This window comes from Watersipora subatra, chromosome 2, assembly GCF_963576615.1.
Source record: "Watersipora subatra chromosome 2, tzWatSuba1.1, whole genome shotgun sequence".
NCBI classification, from domain to species: Eukaryota; Metazoa; Bryozoa; class Gymnolaemata; order Cheilostomatida; family Watersiporidae; genus Watersipora; species Watersipora subatra.
The window spans coordinates 31,901,541-31,916,036 of record NC_088709.1 but is presented as its reverse complement, the minus strand read 5'-3'; the positions used below and the strand labels follow the sequence as shown (position 1 = coordinate 31,916,036).

At 35.7% G+C, this 14,496-nt stretch overlaps 1 protein-coding gene across 1 annotated transcript in view; it reads left to right on the top strand.

Moving 5' to 3' along the window:
* The window catches only part of LOC137387117 (ATP-dependent RNA helicase DDX55-like), a 42,842-nt gene that overhangs the window by 12,702 nt on the left and 15,644 nt on the right, over positions 1–14,496 (top strand). Inside the window, exons 3-8 of the mRNA XM_068073423.1 lie at positions 1,568–1,722; positions 2,852–2,945; positions 3,345–3,400; positions 5,686–5,872; positions 9,118–9,242; positions 13,339–13,431. Coding sequence (XP_067929524.1) covers positions 1,568–1,722; positions 2,852–2,945; positions 3,345–3,400; positions 5,686–5,872; positions 9,118–9,242; positions 13,339–13,431 — 710 coding nt within the window. The remainder of the gene's footprint in view (positions 1–1,567; positions 1,723–2,851; positions 2,946–3,344; positions 3,401–5,685; positions 5,873–9,117; positions 9,243–13,338; positions 13,432–14,496) is intronic.

The window sequence follows — 14,496 nt, the reverse complement described above, 5'->3', positions numbered from 1 at the left end:
TAGAGCAAATCAATGATTCTTTTAATTACCGTTAGTGATTCAATTCTCTCAGTGAGACCTTTCTAACTTCTATCACTAACGATGTAGCCAGTCGTACTGAATCACTCACTTGCCTCAGATGATGAAAGACATGCTAAATACCGATAAGCCACAGAGATTATTTTATGCGATACAAACGACACATCATATCGTCAGGGTCAAGAGAGACAGAAATAGATAACTTTATGCGTCCACTGCTCAAATTACTTTCGTAATGTTATTAAATAGAAATATTACACCGCATTTTTGTTTCCCACCATTGTTATCTTGTTCGTTATTGGCAGCAATAATCATATCGCTGTAATTGGGAAATAGCGCACTTTGTGACAATGTCCTGACTAAAGCCAAAATATTCCTCAGCTGTGTGGAGGTTTATTAGGCTATAGACATGAAATAGATTGTGTGACAGGCCTCGAATTCATTGGGTCTAAGTAAGAAACTTGCAACTGATTATTTTTTATTAGTGTAGCAGGCTAAAATACGGTTTTCTGCTAAAAAGCTGATCTGTAAAAAGTATCTGAAGTTTCCGATTTTTAAAGAAAAGATCGGCCGATACCGATTCAAATACTTAACACCCATATCGGCACCGATTCCGATATCAAAATCGGGGCAACTCTAGTTTAAACCATGGGCATTAAAGTAGGCTTGTAAAAGTAGTGAGAAAAAATTTTTCTTATTAAACCATTTAGTTTAAATTGGTCCTTGACACAAACTTCAAAACCAAAATGGTTTTTATACTGGTCCAGCTAAGTAGCTACATAAATTAGATGAACAGTGATAAAATACAATTAGGCAATCCAATGAATTGCTTACTCTATCCGTAATGTTGATAGAATGAAAGAGAGGACAAGTCTTTAAAGATAAGTTACTATATAATATAACCAGTAGTTATGGAGTCTAGTAAGTTGTGCTATAATTTGTGCTTCTAATCTGTAAGTTCCAGCTCACACCTGTTGCAGTATTTTACTAAAACTCTTTATAAAAAATTTTATCTTTTAATTACTTGGTTAATATTGATAAAACTGGTAATGATCTCTTCAGACATGTTAATCCTTTATTATCTTTGGTATTTTAAAGCAGGTCTGGTCATAGATTTGATATTGAAATCTGTTGTATGTATTATGATTATTTTTAAATTGACCGATTTGAGGCATTTCGGGCTGCATGTTTTAAGGTTGTGAAGTTCAACAAAAGTAGCATATCATTGCATTGTACATTTGACATATTATTTTGTTGTACATTAGACATATTATTATATTGTACATTTGACATATCATTGTGTTGCACAATTAGCATATCATAATGTTTTCTGGCTTTATGATTTATCATTAATTTGCAAATGTTTTTCCTAATCGTATAAAGTGATTACGATTACTTTTATCTATAAAACTTTGAGAAACCTTCGATTTATTGTTGATTATTTATGTTTATTTTGCATGTCAAAAATTGTCAGCCTCAGTGTTACTTTTGTTACTTCACTCTGGCCTACCTTGTCGGCTGAGTTGTGGCATTTGCCTTGGCATTGCAGATTGGTGCTCTTATTGTCTCTCCTACGAGAGAACTTGCTACACAGATCAGCCAAGTGGTTGATGAGTTCCTTAAGGATATGCCCCAGTTCACTAAAGGCCTATTTATCGGAGGGTCAAGCTTAACTGAGGACCTGAATCTAATACAGAACGAGGGGTTAGTGTTTTATAGCATTATTTTCTCAAATTGACACTTTCAATTTGAGAGAAGACTTTTGGTATAAACGTAACGTAGGCTACCAATTAAAGGTACAGCCACACGTGCCATAAATTTTGAAAGTTTTAGTTGAAATCACAAAATAGACGAAAATATTTGTCCGAAACTCACAAAATTGTCAAAGCTGTGCGTGCTCACCGAAATCGTCAACGAAATTTTTTTAATTGGTTTACCAAATTATTAGCGAGCGCGATTTTAGCAGCTTTCGGGATTTGTTTAGTCCGAGACACATATAACGACACGCAAATAGGGAATACGATCCGATTAATTTGTTTCCGCTAGAGGTGGCACATTTTTTAATCAGTTGCATCGTATTTATTATGTTGAATTGGGATGGTATCTTTTGCTTATCGTTACTTGTGTCTCGGACTGAACAAGTCGCGAAAGCTGCTAAAATCCCTCTCGCTAATTATTTTTTTAGCCAGTTGAAAGCGTTTTGTTGACGATTTCAGTGAGCATGCACAGCTTTGACCATTCTGTGAGTTTCGACAAATATTTTCGTGTTTCTATCTATTTTGTGATTTCAACTGAAACTTCTGAAATATTTTGCTTATGTTGCCGTACCTTAATACTTTGCACGCACATTTGTCTCTTGAGACCTTCATAAATGTGGTTGAATAAGGTCATGTCATAACAGGTTATCCCTTTTTGACTAGATATCTTTGTAGGACATGATCATTTGTTGCTGAATATGTTTCCCATCATTCGTTCTAGAAAAAGCCTACAATGAAGACAGACTATTGGATGACATTCATGTAGCTTCATTTTATTTTAATTTGGAAGAGTTTGTCATCACTCATTACTTGACTACTAATTTTTAATTAATAGCTACTTAACTGTGAAACTACATCAAAATCATTAAAGATGTTATCACAAATATCCCAAAGAAACACAACTGACATCATGACATGAACACCACTAATGCAAAATCTGATGTCATACTTTTATGTATTGCAATCACAAGCAACTTTAAGTTGTAAACAAAATGGTAAAATAAGCACAAAAATAAAGCATAGATCTAGTTTGTCACATGTTATCACCCTGTTAATATGATTTATATGTCTTTTAGATGTCATATAATGATAGGAACACCGGGGAGACTGGAGGAGATTTTAATGAAGAAGTCTGAAGAAGTAAACATTCCAAAGTCTATTAAACAGCTAGTAAGTTAATCAACCAGACTACTGAGTATAAGTCTATCAAACAGCTAGTGAGTTAATCAACCAGACTACTGAGTATAAGTCTATGCCTCTGTCTATTAGCTATCAACCACACTGCTGAGTATAAATCTATGACTCTGTTTATTAGCTACCAACCATAGAATATTCAATACGCTTGTTTGGTACTGCATGTTACGCATTACCAAAAATTTTGGTTTGCATGGAAAATAGAGTCACATAAAAACTTTGTGTTAATTTTCCATGTGACCTTTATTTATTGTGATTTATTAGTCTGCTGTCAAATGTACAACATAATGATATAACAAATGTACAACATAGTGATATGTTGGACACCATATTTAGTTTATGGTGGATATTTGGAGCTGTCTAGCTGTGTTGTAGGAGGTACTTATTCTTGATGAGGCCGACAGGATCTTAGATCTGGGATTTGAGACAAGGTAGTGTTACTGGTTTATTCGCACAATTTTTCGTTAATCTCTGTCATCCATTCATTTTGCCTTCCTAGTCGCGAGTGGTTCAGCTCCATAATTTTATAAAATATGTAAAATATTTATATCATGATATCTTAAACTAACGCTATGGCAACAAAGAAGAAAGATGGCCAGTTGGACATAACTTTCCACTTATGATAGTTTGGTGAGGCACCGTACTCTGCATCTACCATTGGTTATCGTCAGTGTTACAGTAGACCAATAGTTGCTGCAGAGTTTGATGTCTCAATCATAAGTGGAATGTTATGTCCAACTGGCTACCTTTCTTCCTTGTTGCCATAGCGTTAGTTGAAGATATTATTTTATATATGTTATAGAGTTGGTATTCTCATACCAACTCTATAACATATATAAAGCCCTACGGGTTTATGTCCTTGTGGAGTTGTGTTCTTATGAGTTAGAGCCATATGTAGTTGTGTCCTTATTACCCAAGGACACTTATGTATTCGCCTCATCTAACGTTTGCGTTTTCGCGGAGTCATCCTTTCACGAAAATCTCATGACCGAAACTAAACTATCATAACGAACGAGTGAAAACGCGGAATTAAATAGCTTTGTTCATTGATACTGTAGAATGGAATTTTATAACGACATTTATTTTAACGTTTTTAACGACCACTATAGCATCGTTAAAATATAAACCAACAAAATAATTTGACTGTCAAAATTTTTTACGTTATTATTTTGCACTTAATTATGATTATTTTCCCATTAATAATGATTTATAATGATAGGAATTTGATGTCAATGCACATGCATTAGTAGCTTTATTGTTTGTTGGGGGCATCAATCAATGCAGTGAGCACCGCGTGTTGAAAGAAAATAAGACACTGACACTCACAGTACTACACAAGCAGCATGGCTCTGGAAAGGTTTGGATTCACCACTGACACCTCTTCAATAACTTGTAATGATTCAGAAGATGAGGCAATAGAGAAAGAGTTAGCTCTGATAAATAACACTAATGAAAAAGGAAGAGAAGAAGTTATAATAACTACACACTGTGCTAGTATCTGTGGTATTACTAGCAGCTGTATCATGTATGTATTTGTATACAACTTGTAATTACTGTAATAAAGATGTTCAGCAATTATTAGCAGCAGTTGAGTGTTTGGGAAAACGTTAAAATTAATACCTATACACAACACCGTTGATCGTTAAAATTAAAATACGTTAATATAAAAAGAAGCTAAATTGTGACAAAAACTTTAAAATTTTCAGCGTAATTAAATTCCATTTTACAGTAGTCCAAGAAACAAATGGCAGCAAGTGATCAAATTGCATTATCGATCTCGGCCATACAGTTCTACCTGCGGTTCACAATTACAACCTAGTCCAAAAATGAAAATTTTTTCTTACCGTCGAACCGAACTTGAGGAATGTAATTATGTTTGTTCCACTGCATTTATTTTCACATCATTATATATTCGCACTCATCAGAGTTTCAAAATTAAGTTGCAGCAAAATTTTACTCTGTATGCTACTCACGAAACTAAATACTAGCGAAATATAAGTGTCCTAGGGTAGGTTGTGTCCCTATTGAGTTATGGTCATATGAGGTTTATCCTTGTTGAGTTGTGTCCTTATGGAGTTATGGTCATTTGAGGTTTATCCTTGTTGAGTTGCGTCCTTATGGAGTTATGGTCATATGTGGTTGTATCCTTATTGAGTTGTGTCCTTGTGGAGTTATAGCTTTGTGGAGTGATTGCCATACGGAGTTATTGCCGTACAGAGTTATGGCCTTATGGAGTTGTCTCCTCATGAAGTTGTGGCTTCTTGAATTTATGACTTTATGGAATTATTTATGGATCATCCACTGAGAAAAGACACCATTGCTTAGCCGGCAGAGAATCATTTTGGATTTACCCTGCAGCAGTTTTATTGAACCAATTGTGGCAGTAAGAAATAAATACTTATTTTCATGTTGGTGTCAACAAGTTTATAGCTGAAGTACGGTTCACAGAATCATTCTGGTGAAGAGCATACAATCAAGAATACCAAATAAAATATGGATCATGTAACTTTCTATCTAATACTAACCTGAAAAATCATTTTTAGAGGTGGCTCCCTACTTTGTTAGATTTAATTGTTTTGTGTAACAGCTATAATACTAACACGATCTTTCAATTTTAAGACCTTCAACAAAATCTCTCGTCTTCATTTATGATAATGTTTTTAAGCGTAACATCATTTTTAGTAGCAGCAAAAATATTTAATATTCAATGTTGCAGCATCAACACAATCCTGCAGTGTCTACCAAAGCAGAGACGCACAGGGTTATTCTCAGCGACACAAACAGAGCGAGTTGTCGACCTGATACGGGCAGGTCTACGGAATCCTGTGAAGGTGAAGGTAGTTGAAAAGGATAAGGCAGATGAGAGTAGCAAGATACCATTAGGATTGTCAATATATTCCATGGTTAGTAAGTGAATTTTACTGCTTGTGGAGTTATGGCTTTGCGGAGTAATTGCCATACTTGTTGATAATGTTTCTGTCACATCGACATGCGGAATGAGTCAGTCAAATAAAACCATGTTGATGCTGTTAAATATCTATTAATTGGCTAATAAATAACTTATAACTAAGCTTGAGTGAGAACCGCATGTTGGCTATTCTCGGCAGTCATTTTTATTTTTAATGATTTCCGATTAGGAACCTTTGGTTCTCTACAAACCTTTTCTCTCAAACCCAGGACTGTTGAGCAAATTTAGGATTTTTCCTTCTAAGCATTTGTTTCCTGAAAGTCTCTTTTTTCTGATTATTTTGCTTTTATTCAAACACTTATCTCGGGCGTGTCAAAAGTTAAGCTTAAAAGATAGGCAGAACTTCTGTTGAAGTACAGACGGTCCCCAACCCACGAACGAGTTACGTTCGGAACGAGTTACGTTCCGAACGATTGTTTGTACGGTGAATTTTTTCGTAAGTTGCTTCAGTGCTATATTTTGTATTATAATTTATGTTTAAGGCCTATATAAGTATATTGAAGGTTTATATAAGTATGCTTAAGGCTTGTATAAGTAACCTGTATTGGTTTGTACTGAAAAAAATTTAATAAAATGGAGAGAATACTGTTGTGGACGTCGGGCCATGACACTGCATTTCTTATTTATTGTATGTGTTGTCCTTTTTTATTATATCGTTGTTTTAATCGTTATGCTATCACTTATCGTTGTTGTCTTTTTTGCATGTGTTGTCCTTTTATTATATCGTTGTTTCACTCGTTATGCTATTGTTATATCTGCTATCCAGTCATAACACTATCACTTATCGTCACTTTTGTTGTCGTACCAACGCGCTAGCGGTCCTATTTATTCACCTTGTTAGCCGGTGTTCTTGCCGTTAGCCGGAACGGTTGATATTATTGTATATAAAGGAGCGCGCTCATTTAGTTGAGCAGATAGCCGTACGCGCCTCGGCTAGTGAAATTTCCTTCGCTAATAAAAAGCTGAATGAAACTCCACGCACTCTCTTCTCTTTATTTATTTATTAGTCTAGATCGTGCCAAGTAATGGCCGACAAATTCCTTTACAATATGTACAGTAAAAATAAAAAAGTTCTTTGCGCGCTGGAGATACGTTCACGCACTTATGCACTGCAACGAACTGGGCAGAGGAAGGTGGATGCTGGGTGGTGCTTCTGAGTAGTGCCTCTTTCTGCCGCTAATACGTGGGTAATACCGTCAGTATTAGCGGCGGATATACGCGCAGACCTGTTCGTATGTACCATTGTTTGTAACTCGAATGTTCGTAAGTAGGGGACCGTCTGTACTTCAATTGTAAGGGGGAATGGACTATTAAAATTTCCAAAGGCTTGCTTAGCCTACTGCAGACGGGTGTTTTTTGAAGCATCAAGGCTCCCTTGCCATCGTGCTCAGCGGCCCTTGATATAGTCAACAGGGCTCCGCTGTGCAATGGAGCATGACACGCGGGACATGGACGATCTTGGAATGAACGGAATCCATCTGAGATGGATTCTGATCACTATCAAACTCAGTCATAACCACCGTAACGCCATGGAAACCCCTGGGAAATCCTTTTCGTGAATGCTATATGATCTCTGAATGAGATGCGCAGTTTGGCATGAGTGAGATAGTGATCAGAAAACAACCAAAAACGTCATTATTTTTCAATAAATACCTATCTCAGCTGTTCACAATTGACTTATTTAACCATTAAATATTTAAAAATAGCAAAATATACTAATATAAATAGAGATCATACAAAAGTCTGTTAAAAAGTCTGTAAGCCAATTTTGGTGCGGAAACATATCTGGGGCATCTGCCGATCTTGGAATGAACGGAATCCATCTGAGAGCACACTAATAAGCAGACATCTTGTAAATCGAGGGATTGCAAACAGCGACTAAATATAAACATGAAAAAGAGCTTCAGAATTCGTATGGCTCTGTTTACATCTACATTTTCTGTAGATTCTCCTCTATATGACTCCAAACCTGATGGTCCTTTGATATGATCAAAAGCGACCTTTCTATTCTTTCAAGAATTCGTTATGTCAATAATAATATAATAAAACATAAACTATATAAAAATATAATAAATATTTTAATAGCTACAGCTGGACTGACCGACAAATATCCAAACAAACGACGGTGGACATACAATGTACTTTAAGATTAATATATACATATATAGATTTGTGAAACATACACGCAACACTTGTAACGTGTAAACCGCAATTACACAACTAGAACATGTCAAACATAAACCTAATATTCTTGATTGAAAAATGCATCACGTTTTTTACACTACCAGCTCTCATCAGTGCTCAAGTGATTTCGGATGTGAAAGGGTTTGTTTACATCTGGTAAGTTTGAAACATAATACAATGTATTGAACAACTTTATTCGCATATCGCCTACACGCTAGCTATGTAGCTTCCATGAGGTCACCATCGCTTCAACTACAATATAATAGCTTAGTTAGTGATGCTTGTTTGTATAACCTATTCAAGTAGATCGCACTGATGCTGCCTGTGAATCAAATTGACCATTTCAGGCCCTTACCGCGTATTTTTAGCAAAAGCTTGAAAGAGATTCATCGCTCTTGCATTATTATGTTGTTGTAAAGTGTTATTTTTGTTCTAGTCACTGCTGTTTTATACTCGTTACTCTGCCGGTCAGCAGCTTGTAGTTTTCAATTTTTACACATAATTGACAGTCATAGTTGACATACGAGAGATCAAGTTTTTTACATGGGTAGAAAGCCATAGAGGTGTGCAATTTATATTATTATGTTATTATTATTAATTTATTTCATTCATCTAATTCTTGTAGCATCTGTGTATTATAAACTTAATATTTTGGTTATTTCACAATGCTTCGAATTGTTACAAATCGCCTGCATATATAAGCCTATATAAACACGTGTTAAAATATTTTACGTCATTCTGTTACGCTTTGATTGTATTTTTCACAGTTTTGGGTTCCGAATAAACAATATGAATCTGAAATAGTTGAACTCAGTTTTTTAACCCTGTAAGGACAGTACATATAAAGTCTGTGAGTTTTCCACCATTGGTGGTGCCTTTAGTTTCCTAAGATAATTTCTCTATTTGTATGTGACAACACATTTGAATATCACCAGTTTGTCAATCCGCTGCCCTGTCGAAGCCTCTATGGACACTTATTTATAGATCTATTTATAGATCTGTGAGGCTGATGAGAAATTCAATCAGCTCATCTACTTCCTCAAGCAAAACAAAAAGTCTAAGCACATGGTCTTCTTTAGTACCTGCGCTTGTGTCGAGTTCTATGCCAAGGCTATGCAAAGGTAAGACTTGGACTCAGGTAATCAAACATGTGCTGGATGTAACTGTATTCGCTTATAGATTGGCAGCTTCTATTTCTAACAGACTGGTATCAGAATATTTAAAGCTAATTAAGTGGATGGCTGTTTATCCAGGTAATTAATGGACTTCAAGAATAGTTGCATCAGTAATTAACTTAACAAATTAATTCAAGTTAAATCGTGCAATAAATTCACAAATTAATTTATAAAATAATGGCATTAATAATTAAATTTATATAATAATTGCAATGATAATTAAATTAACAAATTAATGTCAATTGACAGCTAAGTTTCAAATGAATATTCATTAATAGACGTACCGTAAGTCCTCATGCTCAAGCCGCGAGGATTGTGCTCACAAACAGACGACTGTCCAAGGAAAAAATAATCCTCCAACAAACGGTTTTGCTCTCAGTTTGGTCCATAGTTTCTGCTTCGATGTCAGCAGGTATTAACACGCTCCCAACCACTTGTCTCTCACTCGTGTGTCACGAATTTATCTCGACTTAGAGTGATAAATTCATCTTGAGTCTAAAGTATTCCATAAACGAGTAGGTCGCCCAAACCCCTGTACATAAAAGTGTATCATGAATGCGATTCTATGGTTATAGCGCAGGAGCTGAGCAGAAACCGGATTTATCGAGAAGCCGCCCCGAGCCCCACGTAAGTTTTAAAAGAATGGCTTTAAGCTGCGGTCTATGACCTTGAACCAGAAGCCGCGCCCAATGACAAGCCGCGCGGTTTGAGCATGAGGTCTTACGGTACAAATTTAGCCATGTTTACGGATAAGCCGTTTATTTTATTAGTGTACTCTTGATTTCGTATTTACTGTTTGACTTGTATTCTCTTCCTTAGTTCAAAACTTCACTCTGTTAGAACCATGCTTCGTGTGAGCTAAATGAACAAGGGAAACACTGCAGCCATACAGGTTGTCAAATTGTGACCACGCAGATAACTACCGTACTTTTCGGACTATTAGCCGCTACTTTTTTCTGATGATTTGAGCCATGTGGCTTATATAAGGTTGCGGCTATTCTGTGGCTTTTTCTTTGACCGCTAGGGCGCATTAACCAGAATCTACGGTTAGTGCGCCTTTAGCGATGAAAGAAAATACGAAACAATGCCTAACGATACTGTTCCGTTAGGCACTAGGTTAAAAAGCGTCGGTTAATACGAAACAGTGCCGTTAGACACTGTTCCATTTTAAACAGCAAAGTTGCCGCCGTGTTAAAAAGCACCGTCCTGAGTTATGCGGCCTATACAAAGGTGCGGCCTATGTATTGTTTTATTGTCGGTTTTTGGAAAATAAAGCAGATGCGGCATATATAGGGGTGCGGTTTATAGTCCGAAAAGTACGGTAATTAGAAAGTTTCGGCTACAACTGAAAGGGCATGTTTATTCATTCATGTGCTGTAGAACAAGCTTAGGAGTTTGAAATGAATATAGATATTGATATTCGCAGTTAGCTAGCATCGTCATGTATCTAGTTCACATGTGTCAAACTCACTGCTGCGGGCCACATCTGTCCCACTAGGGTTGGCTCGGTTTAAACCGAGCGGTTTGAACCAGCCGAAAAAACCGGTTTTTTCGGTTTTTTCATTATTTTTTGTGAAAATAAAAATTTTAAACTCCTAGTGGTTTATGTGCGGTAGAAATGCAATTATATGTAATTATCAGCTGTGGAAGTTTATTTAGGACACAGTAGTAAATTGATGGCAGAGTTCATGTTGAAACTACATTAAATCCTAACACAACAATGAATTAGTGAATATCATTTTCAATTGCTTTTATCAAGTGATATAATGATCTCTTTAATGATGAAATATAAAAACCATGTGAAATATACTAATCCAATTATCGTCTCTAATAATGAATGAATACTTTCTCAAGTCTAGCCAGTGCGAAAGGATTATGTATAATTAGAAATTAAAACAATAAAATCCTTTTGGCAAAAGCGTTAAGTTTACAAACTATTATTTCATTTATTGGGCACAAGCCAAAGTAGTTGGATTGTTAGAATTCCGTTTATCAAGTTTTTTGTGTTTTGAAAAGTTAAAGTTGTGCCTCAAATTTCCGACATGCCTGGCAAGCAGGATCTCGTTTGGCAGTTTTTCACTCGAAGTGCGGAAGGCAAAGATTTCAAGGCCAACTGTAATAGGTGTGCTGTCGCTGTCGTAATACGAGGTCACGCAGATAGGCTTAAAGCTCATGTAGCAAAATGTCAAGCTGACAGCACCAATTTAGACAGTGATGCTAGTATTCAAGAGATAAAATTTGAGTCATCTGCCACTGCTCCTAACACTAGCGATGCATCTGCATTATGCTCTGCTCTACACTACCACACGACTAATCACTTGGATTAAAATTCCTACTTATACATCGAGCTGTATGTAAAATATTCACTTTATGTGATAAGGTTTCTGCTCAGTATTTCATCAATCATGTTTGATTAAAGACTCAGTCCGAAATTTCCATGTTTTTTCTCTTTTTTCCCATAACAACTCCCACATTACCATCTTTAACAGATGATTCCACATATGTATGTTCAATACATATGTATGTTCAATCATTCAGCTATAGTAAGTGATGTTAATTAGACTTAAAGTTGCAAAAACCTTGGTAAGATTATAGAAACCATAAAAACCGGTTTAAACCATAAAAACCGGTTTAAACAAAAAACATGGTTTTTTTTCATTAAAACCGTGTTTTTTTCTAACCCTGCGGCCCACCTTGTAATCATATCTGGCCCACAAGATCATTTTACATTATCATTATTCATGGCCCATCGATATGAAGCTGATGGCATAATACTGCACAGAACTACAGGTCCCATTATGCAACGCTTTAGCTGCCTTACTGCGAACTTCTGGGGTCAATTTAACCTGAAGTTTGTTTCAGAATGATATTCCTGTTTGTTTTCATCCATATTTATTTTTCAAAAACATTTAGTTTTAGTGTGTTCAATAAATGTTTATCCTGTTTGGCCCGCGACCTAGGTTGTGTTTTTAATTTTGGCCCCTGTACAATTAAGTTTGACATCCCTGATTCTAGTTGCTTCACATCTGCATGTACAGAAAAAAAAATTTTCTATGTCGAGTCTAGCTAGTGATGACGACTGCCATTCATGACGCATTAATACCTTTGTTACGTGAGACACTTGTGAGAAAAGGTATTTCTTCTCACAAATGAGAATTTCTTCTTATTTCTTAATTTCTGGAATATTTGTGATAAGCTCCAGCCATCTAGCTTGCTCCACAAAGGGTGAATAAAGAGTACGCAGAGAACAGTGTTATCCGCTGTTGCGCTTCACGCTTTAAGGTGTTTTGTGCATATCTAACTGGTCTTTTCCTTCTTAATCGAAACACTAGATTTCCAGCTGTTAAAATAAACAGTAAAAATGATTAGGCTATTTCAGTAGGATTAAAAAGCTACTGTGTGACCCTCATGAAAGAAATTACTTGCTTTCTCAAACAGCTGACTCGAAATTTAATAGTGGCTCATGTTGGGCAGGATACTCCTAAATAGTTACTGAAAGTCAACAGATCTCCTATATGAAAGAGTTTACGAATTGCACCAAACAGCGATGTCACCAGTTGTCTTATTAACAAGACTTAGAAGGTTTACTAATGCTGCAACTGAAGAAGTGGTTTGTTTTTTTTTCGAAGTCATCTTGTACTTTTTGGCGCAAAATTCATCTGAAGGAATGAGTTTTGTACTAACTGCTCCTGGCATACACCTGAGGCAGCACAACAATGTGTACATTTTACATCAGACATGGTGTTATGGTATTATAAACAGAGACAGCTAGCGGTAGATTTACTATTACATACTGTAAAATCATGTCAGACATGGTAATATATATATAATCATAATTATACCTTACTACGGGTTTGGTGTTGTATGTTGTATACAGACATCTATGTATACAGACATCTATGTAGTGCCACTACTGTTTACAGATCCATCTTATGTAGTGTCAGATAGTCATACATATAGATACATCTAGCAGGTGTCGGTATAATATAAAACTACATTGAGAGATTTAATAAGGGAATGTATTATTATATATTATTTGCAGTATTCTACCCAAGGTCATTGAAGTTATTGCTTTGCATGGCAAGATGAAAAAGAAACGGAACAGATTATTTGAGAAGTTTCGTTCTATGGACAGGTAAGACATCGAATGCTCCTCCGCGTCTTTATGTATGTAGGTTTTTAATCAATTCACAGGCATTCATTTAATACAGGCAAAATATTTTGTTTTTCTTGTAAATTGACCTCGTTAACTGTTTCCCCGTATCTCATTCACAGACATATATGATTATAACAGAAGAGGTGTTTAAGAAAGATGCAGCAAGGTGTTAGAAAAACTCTAATAGAAAATAGTTGAAAAACTAAATGTTTCAACCAATCATGATCTATTTCCGAAGTAGGGAAGAGAAATTCAAAGAATAAGTATGTTGAAGCAAATATTCATATGAAAATACATTTCATTTTGTTTACTTCATTCCAGAGCTTAAAAACTGAAATATATATTTCAAGTAAAAGTACTTCTTGGTCATCTTACAGGCTGGTAAGCAAGATTCCATCATACGGGACTCGAATCATGATACTCGCCTTAGCAACCCGACATTTATGCTAATTGTTCACATTCTATTATTTCAGAACATTTGTATACATACTTGTTCTCCGCGTTTTATTGGCACACCTGACAATCTCACATGTCACACCAGGCTGCTAGAGTACTCATCACAGCTATATCAGCCGAATGTACATGTTAGTTCTCTCAATTTGACCTTTGTTTGACCTCTCAATTTGACCCGCAAAGTTTAAGGGCTGAATGCTTTTTCAACTTTGTATGTTCTGCAGTATCAGAAAAAATCAAGTCTTTGTTGTTCATACCGACCGATGTTCTAAAAAGATATAAACAAATTAACATAGCTTTTCCTAGTTACCATAAGTTTGTTCTGAGGTAAAGCGCATTCATTTATTGCTAAAGCAATACAAATGTACTTTTATAAAACCAGTCAGCGATAACCTTATAGTTAGTCAAATAGTTCATTAATTGCTACTAGTTGTTATATTAACATGAAACTATGAGATCGTAGCCAACTAGGTACTACGGTATGCAACAAGAATGGATATTTGTAAGTAATTTTACAACACTATTATTAAGTCACTGACTTTTGAACACATATTCTATGCATCTTTCACCCCATTTCTTGTGCATTCTGAA